The sequence below is a fragment of the Amblyomma maculatum genome, chromosome 6 (assembly GCF_055883805.1).
Source record: "Amblyomma maculatum isolate TAMU_Amacu chromosome 6, ASM5588380v1, whole genome shotgun sequence".
Lineage (NCBI taxonomy): Eukaryota > Metazoa > Arthropoda > Arachnida > Ixodida > Ixodidae > Amblyomma > Amblyomma maculatum.
This window is the reverse complement of record NC_139349.1, coordinates 1,385,132-1,394,848: the sequence shown is the minus strand read 5'-3', so window position 1 is coordinate 1,394,848 and position 9,717 is coordinate 1,385,132. Positions and strand designations below refer to the sequence as shown.

Sequence of the window (9,717 nt, the reverse complement as noted above, 5' to 3'; positions counted from 1 at the left end):
TCCCATTGAAATTCAGCAGACAGCCCCAATGCCCTTGAGACGCTGCCACTATAGATGCAAACTACACATAACACAACGACAACATTGAAAGCACTGAGGATGCTCTTTGCTGCATGTGATGGAGCAAAACAGGGCTGCAGTTCCCGTCTCTACAGCACTGACAAGCCGAACTGTACACAAACCTGTTTACTCGCTGTTAACAATGCATAAACAATTTACTGCTCTTTCACAGGAGAAGCTAATCCAATCACAAGGCACAGTTGAGCACATAAATCTCATATCAGAAAGCATAAATGCTAGCAATGAACTAAGCCGAAAACCATGGTAATGTTTCATAAAATATTTAATGCTCTAAAATGAAACCAAAGAGTACAGCACAATGCAAAAAGCAATCTATGCTGATAAAAAATGGAAACAGATTAAGAACTCGTTGAAAATCTGACTCAAGAAAGAATTTTATCGAGTACAAAAACCTATGCACAGTTCCTTCCCGGAACTTGCTCACTGCGTCAGATTGGCATATCCAATGCTCACTCTATTAAGCAATAAAATGATAAAATATCCCACCAGTGCATGTATATCACCACTGCAGCAGTTGTACAAGCCAAGGCCACATCATCTCTGCGCTCTTACTATACTCCCAGACAACTTTCTGTGCCCTGCTGGCGAAGGCTAGGTCATTTGTTTTTTGTGTAGGGGTGCGGCAGGATAAAAGGAGAGATGGTGCAAGGTCACTAGCACCGAAGTAGGCCACTGCCAATGAGAGGAGGACAGAGTCCTGTCTCCATCCATCGCTTTCCTGCCTAGCCTCAGTTGCAAAGACAAAGAAAGCTGTTTGCGAGTTTACATAACACTGCACTTCACAAATTACTAACATGTCCTGCAGTCGATCTGCCAGAAGTAGCAGGTTGTCTACAATACGCTGTCACTCTGAGGTCAGTTCAAGCAAAGAACCATCTTTGTACATTCCAATACAATACTCACATTCAATGTATTCATGTGGTACAACATCTGAACTGCCATATTATGATGCATCATGATGGTATCAGGTCACAATGTTGACTAGCAGACCTGGTAGTCGCTTGACCGAATGCCACGGACAGCAACTGTAGTGTCCACTGCACGTCACGCGCTGTCACTGCTGCCCTGCTCCTTCTCACTACTGACTTCGAGACGACGCAGCAAGATCTCTAGCAGTAGGGCCGTGTTGGCATCTTCAATTCCGGGGCTCTCACTTGGCAGTGGCTGGCCATGGTAAGCCAGGAAGGCACTGAGTGAAACAACTGCTCGGGCCGCTTGAATGTACTGAGCCGAACGGGGGCAACAGCAGTCTGCTGGGCACCTGCTATGCGGCTCCATGTTCTGCCCTGCTCTTAGGACTCCCAAAAATGTGACCAACATTTGTCGCGCCTTGGAAATGTCATCCTCCTCGGACTTTGGAGTGGAGTCTTCGTCTGCTGAGTCGCTGGATATTGTGATCGCACTCTGGATGCTAACTGTGCTTGCCTCTGAATCTGCCTCACTGACCTGGGAAACAGAACGAAATGCCACTGATCATAACATGGATTGCATACTGGAATGGAGAAAATTCAGATGGGAATTCGGCTGACCAATGAATGCCTGGCCATGTCATACGCCAACTACCACCTGCCAGAGGTACGCGCGATTTTTGGTCCTTGGGTACCACGGCAACCGGCTTTTGTGTTAAAGGGTCAAACAATGTTTAGGAATTTGAAAAGTAGCCCAGGCATATTTGCAGTGACAATTCGGCTATCTTACACTTGTGGGCCAAGAGCTAAATTGAGACCAATTTTCATAACAGCACAAATGCCTTAGGAAGGCTCAGTCATGGGCAGTATTGAAGATACATGTATCTTCGATACTATCTTTAGATACATTTTGTGTATTGGTATAAGGTATCGTATGCTGAAAATGAAAGTATCAGGGCTCACGAGGTGCTTTACTTCTGAGCACCGAGTGAGTACCACCAAGCTGCTAAGCCTTTAACAGACATGCAGAGAGATATGAACAAAGCGGAGACGCAAGGTGAACACGCAGTATACGGTCCACGCAGACTGCTGTACCCCTAGCTGCTATTCCCACCCTTTGTTATCTGCCCCCCATTTCTGCGGCATTTGATTCTCGTCAAGCAGCACCCACAGTGTGCTGCTGGACGCAGTAAAGCATGCACAACCCAATACCCCCGGGCTCTGCGTGCCGGCTCTGCTTGGCGGCAAGAACACAAGCTTCTAAGGCCTCAGTCCACCATGATGCAGTCGGCTAAACATGTTCTTGTAGTTACGGCGTTTGACGGAAAACAAACCCATACTTTGTAACTGCACAGAGAACAGGCTTAGACCAGACGTGTTTTTTCTGGAAAAAAAAAATCATTTCGCCCCGCCGCGGCGGTGCAGTGGTAACACGCCCGACTACTGTGCCGGAGTACCCGGGTTCGATCGCAACCGCAGCGGCTGCGTATCGATGGAGGCGAAACGAAGAGGCGTCCGTGTGCAGTGCGATGTCAGCACACGTTAATGATCCCCAGGTGGTCGAAATTACTCCGTAGCCCTCCACTACCGCTGCTCTTTGTCTTTCCACTTTCCCTCCAACCTTCCTTCCTCCCCTACAGCATGGTTCAGGTGTCCACTAGAGCAAGTGTGACAGATACTGCGCCTTTCCTTTCCTGCGAACCAATAACTTAATTTTAAAAAATATATCCAAAATGTCATGAAATGCACGACATGATGCTATGAATGCAATATTCCAGCACGTTTGAATAAAAAATCATGCGTTGTGCGTTAGCAAACAATTTTTTTTTTTTGAAAAAGATTTGAGAAAACCTTAAATTAAACTTGTCAACATATCTCTATCTTTTTTGAACTATACGGATTAATAATTGACACCATGTTAACCACTTTTGTTAAAAAAAAAAAAAAAGATACTCTATCTTTTATTAGAATCAGCTGTAGTTCTACAGCGACGCTAGTGAACCTCGAGTTTCCTAACCACCTCCAGGATGTTTTAGTGTATGCAGCTATGGTTCACTCTTACACGCTGATAAAGGGCATCTTCATCTAATACAGCACTGCAGTGTGCTCGTGTGCGCATGTAGAGAGGCTTTTCTCATTTGCGTCGCATATAACACGTTCACATCGCGCACTTTCCGTACTAAATAACGTTCAGCCATTTTATTTTTTTTCCTTCTAGCTTTTAACAATATGCAGAGCTTGAAAAGTTTATCGCACTAATGGTAATATAACTGCCCAGTTCTCCAATCGCACGCAGGTCGCACCTTTGTATTTGTATGTATAACCCGGTGCTCACAATTCGGTTTGCATGAAGAGCATTAGTTTAAAGAAATATTTCGCTAGGCTACTTGTGGAAGAAATCGCTGAACTGTAACCATGGCTTCAATTCAATGTGAAGTTCTGACAAGGACACCTGCCCAAGCAATAACTCCATGCTGGCATATTTGCTAAGCCCTTTCAGAAAAAGTACGCTATAGGAATGCTCTAAATATTCCAGAAAGCATGTTAAAATTTCCTGATGCCGCTAATCGTATTAGCACCTTTATTATGTTAGGATTTCAATGATGTATCAAAGTATCGACAATACATTACCAAGTATCTGTATCAAAACTCGATTTCGATCCTGTATCTTGTATCGGCATCGGGAATACAATTTTTCAGGGCATCGAGTATCGGTATCGAAGATGTTTTTTCGAAGTATCTTGCTCAATCTGTTCTGGTTATCACTTCATTTGCTAGCCTCAGGCTAATGCTTAATGCAGATTAGCATAATTGTAAGCAATTAACAGATATACAGAATAATGATTTAATGCAATTACAAAACCATTTACGACAACTACAAGGAAAACGTATCAAGATTTTTTTTTTTTAGAGTGCAGCTCTTTGGCGCCCGTTCCTGCATATCACAGCATCGCCGTTGTCCCTCATAACCAGCTCCATAAATAATAAAAAAATTACTTAAAACCTGTCTCCATCGGGAATCAAACCCCCATCACTTAGATCCCCAGCCAAACGCTGAGCAGAGTCGTGAAACGCACATCATAATTCTCCTTGTCTACCGTGAGGATGATAGTAGCGATGACAATGAAGCTGCAATTAGTGATAGTGACAATGATGGCATTAGCAATGATAATGAGGGTTATTTAGTTGCTAATGATGAGAGCAAATGCGATGCACAATGTGCACCAGCAAGGCTTAGGCTTTTGTATCCCTGCAGTGTAGATTCCATAGTGCTCTCGGAATTTTACAGCGCAGGTCTTTAACTCCCTGCATTTTGCGGCGTCGCCGTTGTCCTTCGTAACCAGCTCCGCAAATAAATAAAGCTTCAGGCTTCTCATTCGTGCACATGCACTTTACTGGTCACGCCATTAATCTCTTAATCTGAGGCAGCATTATCTCACATGGGGTAATTAGCATACTGTCATAAGCTACCACATTACATGAAAGACCACCTGACAGACAAAATTTTGGGGTGCAAGGGTATGATGACTCAATAGCGTAGGGTACCCAAATGGCCAGTTCCTGCCAAGTTGACTTTGTCATGTGGTCTTATGACATCACACAATCAGCCAATCAGTAAGTTCCATGACCACCTGCCAGAGGCATGCTTCGTGATTTTTTTTTTCCCATAATGCTGGTGCTGCATTTTCTGCACAATGGGCCTTTTAAGTGCAAGATCACTGTCGTGCACTAACCAGCCCGCAGTTGCACAAGTAACGAAAAGCTATACGCATTCACAGCAATCATGGCATAATAGATGAAATACATGCGCTGCCTGGGATTTACAAGGACAAGGTTCAAAGACAACACAGGCATCATCTTCTTTCCCACTAAATTTTATTAAGCTAAGGTCAGTCACATGCTTCCTCTTCTTTTTTTTTCTTCACTTGAATGGAAACTCCAGTTGTTAGATTGCACTTAAATGTTTGTGTTGTCTTTTAAGCTTGTTCCTGTAAATCACAAGTAGCCCATGTATCTTCATCTAAAATGTTCCAACTGGCCCAATCACAAGCACTAATCATGGCATTAGTAGCTGCACATTGTAATCAAAACATAAAACAAGCAGAAAATGTGAATGTGAAGTACAAACAGACTTACGTCACGCCCCTGTATTTCTCCGGTAGCCATGGCAGGGCGACCTTCAGCAACATCTGGTGTAGGCCTAGGACTTCTGCTGAAAGCAACTTCTTGCCCCAAAGCCTCGGTTAGCAGGTCTTCATCAGCACTATCTAGAATTTCCACTTGTTCAACACCAGTGCTCAGCTTTAACGTGCGGATCTCTCCTGTGCCTGCATCCTGGCATGCACTGCTCGGCCGGCCATCTTCACTGTGTTGCGGAGGTGAAGGGCTTCTCCTAGAAGTTTGACGTTTCAGAATACCTTTTGGTGCCTTTTTACCCTTGCGTTCAGTTTTTGCTTTTGAGGCTCCTGAGCCAGACTTGCCCTGTAGTTCTTGAAGCAAGGAGCAGCGGCTTCTTGTGCGTTTTCCAGCGCTGGTTCCTGTACTGGAGGTAAGGTCGCTTGACGCTGTCTCGTCAGAGGGTGTGATCAAGGGGCTCGTACTTTGGCATGATGCGTTGCCACGCTCTCCCTTAGCTTTTTGTTGCTTGCGAGGCGAGGTATTACTTTTGTGCTCTTCAGTGGGTACAGAGTTTGATGCCACCTCACTGCGCAATGAAATGCCTTTCTTTTTACGCCTGTCTGCTACGGAAGTGCAGGGCAGCAGTCTTCTGCCAGTCTGCAAAGGAGCTAGCTGATGCTCAAGATCCGAAACTGCTGTCGTGTAACTACTCGGTTCACTACAGTGGAGTATGAATGACTGACTGCTGGAGTCCTTTTGTAGTTCTGCACTCTGCTGTTTCCTCAGAGATGAGCGTGTAATGCCTCGTCTGCCGAGTGGAGGTGTGGACTCTAATAAACCTGCCGTAGCACTCTTGTCAGTAGCCCGAAACTGTCTTGGTGAGTGTGAATTCTGTTTCCCCTTTGAAGGCCTCACACCTACACCTGGCTTTGAACATAGCTGTGAATCTGAATGGTTGTCAGTGAGCGCTTGGGGTGTTTTATTTGGTAGTTTCCTCTGAGATCTCCGCAAGGGCATGGTTCTGCTGGAAGCTGATGCGTGTTTAACTGCATCTACCAAAATGCTGTTCTCACTACTTTGGGCAAACAGTTCCTGACCAGAGTGGTTACTGGAGCATTCTTGCAGAGTTGCACCGTCAGACTTCACAGGGGATTGGCGGTGCTGCTCTACAGGAGTTTGTTGCTTGCCAATAACATCGGAGGAACACTGCCCTTTTGAGACCACCGCACAAGTGGGACGGCCAACGCCTGTGATCCGAGAGCCTGATCTCATGTTGCGACGAGGAGCGGGCTTTTTATGATCCCCGAGTGATGACTGCAATGCTTGTTGCTTTTTCAGAATCAGTTGCTCTCTTGTATCCTCAGGCACAGGCACAGAACTCTTTGATGCCTCTTCCGGTCTCGTAGGAGAAGGTGAAGCAGAGGATACAATTTCCTTGGCCCTTTTGCTCTTACGAAGATTTTTGCTGATGACAGACAGCTCAGAGCTCTGCAGTAGCGACGAGCTTTCTGTTTCAAGAACTACATAGCTTGATGTGCCCTCAACACCTAAACCATTCTTAGGAGGACTTCGAGGCTTTTGGGAGTCTTGCTCATACGCGCTGTCCTCAACGAGGACGTGCGATGCTGCAGGGAGTACCAGCGAGCTGTGGTTGTCAGTGAGCTTTTGGGGTGTTGTATTTGGTCGTTTCCTCTGAGATCTCCGCAAGGGCGTGGTTCTGCTGGAAGCTGATGCGTGTTTAGCTGCATCTCCCAAAATGCGGTTCTCACTACTTTGGGGAAACAGTTCCTGACCAGAGTGGCTACTGGAGCATTCTAGCAGAGTTGCACCGTCAGGCTTCACAGGGGATCGGCGGTGCTGCTCTACAGGAGTTCGTTGCTTGCCAATAGCATCGGAGGAACACTGCCCTTTTGAGACCACTGCACAAGTGGGACGGCCAACGCCTGTGATCCGAGAGCCTGATCTCATGCTGCGACGAGGAGCGGGCTTTTTACGATCCCCGAGTGATAGCAATGTTTGTAGCTTGTTCAGAATCAGTTGCTCTCTTGTATCCTCAGGCACAGAACTCTTCTTTGATGCCTCTTCCGGTCTCGTAGGAGAAGGTGAAGCAGAGGATACAATTTTCTTCGTCCTTTTGCTCTTACGAAGGTTTTTGCTGACGACAGACATCTCAGAGCTCTGCAGTACTGACGAGCTTTCTGTTTCAGGAACTACATAGGTTGATACGCCCTCGACACCTAAACCATTCCTAGGAATGCTTCGAGGCTTTCGGGAATCTATATCACACACGCTGTCCTCAACGAGGACGTGCGATGCCGCACGGAGTACCGCCAAGCTGTCAAGTTCTGTCGCCACTTCGAGGAGACGTCTTTTGAACAGAAGATTGACTGCATTAGGCGACTCGTACAGGTGCTTGAAGGGAAGTATTTTTTTTAGGTAATGCTGCTTCAGAGACCGCCATGAATGCCTGCCAGGCACGGCACCAACCGCTACCATTTCTTTGTACACTGCACTGCCATGGATACGGGCGCCTGGCTTATTCGCTATGTACCTCGCAATTAAAATTTCCTCACCAAATGTGTAGTTCCTTCTTCCTCGAACGGTGCGGGGTCTTCGTGCATTGGAGTCGACTGGTATCTTGAAGTCTGCGAGGCGAAACAGCGTGTCCTTGTCGGAACATGCGCGAATGTAATTAGCGGAGAATACGTCATCGGTGCTGCCCGTAACAGTAACGCTACACGGCACCAGTTGTATGACAGCAGAAACTTCTGGCTGTAGAAGGACGGCCCCTCCGTGCTCTATAAGCTCTCGTATTTCCTTGCGCTCCGAACAAGGCACCAAGGAGAACACCATAGGGCCACCATCCGCCCTCACGAAGAGCTTTCGACTTCGCTGCTTACTTGACATTACTTAACAGCACTCGCGGTGGGTCGCAGCCGACGGCGCCTATTTTCATTCGGTCGCACGAGCGTCTGACTGGTTGCTTCAACGTCGGCCCTTGCAACCATGCTTGCAACCGACGCAAAGCAGCCAGAGCCAGAAGTTTGATGAGCTGACGTAAGCCAAAGAGCCGAAGCAGTCAGTTAGCGGGGGAAGGAAAAAACTGAGGAGAGGCAGGAGGCAGGCAAGGCACGCCCCATGTATCCCAGATGCATTGCGAAAAACGTGACGAAAGTCACGTGCTTTTTTTTTTTTTTTTTAACCTAGAGTTAATACAAGAGGGAAAGCTGCATTCGAGTGGTGACCGCGTGATTGATGATGCTGATGCTGATGCTGATGCGGCCATTCCGGGGGCCCGATCCTCGATATTCGCCTTTTCGGCCATGTTGTGACGTACCCGTGACGTGAAAATTGGGGCGGTGCTAAAACGCGTATAAACAAAAATTGATGACGAAATTTAAAACACAAGGAAAAAAGTGACAAAAAATAACGCCGTCGTCTGCTACTTGGCGCCGATTACAAAAAGGCTGTGGCTAAAGGTACGTCGGACGGACCCGATCAATGGTCTTAAAGGTACGTCCGACGGATCCTGTGCGTTTTTCTTCGGGATCCGTCCGACGGATCCGGGAAATATTTTTCAGAGGTACGGCGGACGGACCCGATCGGTAGGGTTCTTCCGACGGACCCAACGCATTTTTCTCCGATATGGGCCTTGGGATCCGTCGGGAAAGCCGGACGGATCCGAGATCCCCAGATGTGGTTGTAGGTGGGTTGTAGCAACAACATGGTAGCCATATGTAGCCAAATCGAAGTTGGTATGAGGTGTACGTGCGAGGTGCAAGAAGTATGTACTACATACTGCATGCGTGAAATGTGAAATTACAAAGAATAGTACAGTGGCAAGAATAGTGCCTAGAATGGGTGATATATACTACGTGATGGCATGATGATAGGTTTACGTGAGTTGGACCGCGGCAGGGTGGCAAGCAGGACCAGAGCGCAAGCGCATGTAATCGCGGTGTTGACGGCCAGCCCGCGGCCCGCACGCCCGCTCATCTGGTCCTCGTTATTATGTGGATTAACGTCTACGATGGTCGTTATGTAATTATGTAGTTTTGATTCTTCAAAGTTTCCTCACTTCCATCTGTGATGAGATGCGTCACGTAACGCATCGCTTTCTGCTCGCATTGAGGTTTGGTGCTGCAAGTTCCACGTAGTACAAGCGGCGCTGAAAATGCTGGGCACCGCCGGCGTGTCTCTAGCCCAAGCATCGCGTCATTCGTGTTTGTTGTACAACTGGAGGTGATGTACGGATTACGTCCTACTAGAGTGCTGTGATGAGTGCGCCGATGTCCGGACGGACATCAGTGTGTCCGTTTATGATCGGCGATGTTGCACGTGCATGTCAGTGTTTATTAGGTGCAGTGGTAATTTATTTACACGCGCTGTGCAACAATCAGACGAAAATAAGTCATCGACAATTTGTTAGCCTGTACTACAGAGCTCAAAACTCGGAAAATGGGAATGCACATGATGCAGTTTTCGCATGTTGGAGTGGACCGAAAAATAAGTGCCCAGCCCACACCGCCGGGATGCGCATTACTACAGGTGAAATGGTTCAAGTTTCTATAAAATAGCTGCCTGGCACAGCACCTTTTTAAATGTTCAG

General features: G+C 47.0%; 1 protein-coding gene across 1 annotated transcript; it reads right to left on the bottom strand.

Annotated features, from left to right (window-relative positions):
• Positions 1 to 325: 325 nt before the first annotated feature.
• LOC146184938 (uncharacterized) lies at positions 326 to 8,123 on the bottom strand. The gene is made up of 2 exons (XM_084605912.1): positions 5,127 to 8,123; positions 326 to 1,527 (listed from the first exon to the last, which is right to left on the bottom strand). The coding sequence occupies exons 1-2, from the start codon at positions 8,013 to 8,015 to the stop codon at positions 1,126 to 1,128; spliced, it is 3,291 nt and encodes a 1,096-aa protein (XP_084462038.1). The 5' UTR covers positions 8,016 to 8,123; the 3' UTR covers positions 326 to 1,125.
• Positions 8,124 to 9,717: the final 1,594 nt, after the last annotated feature.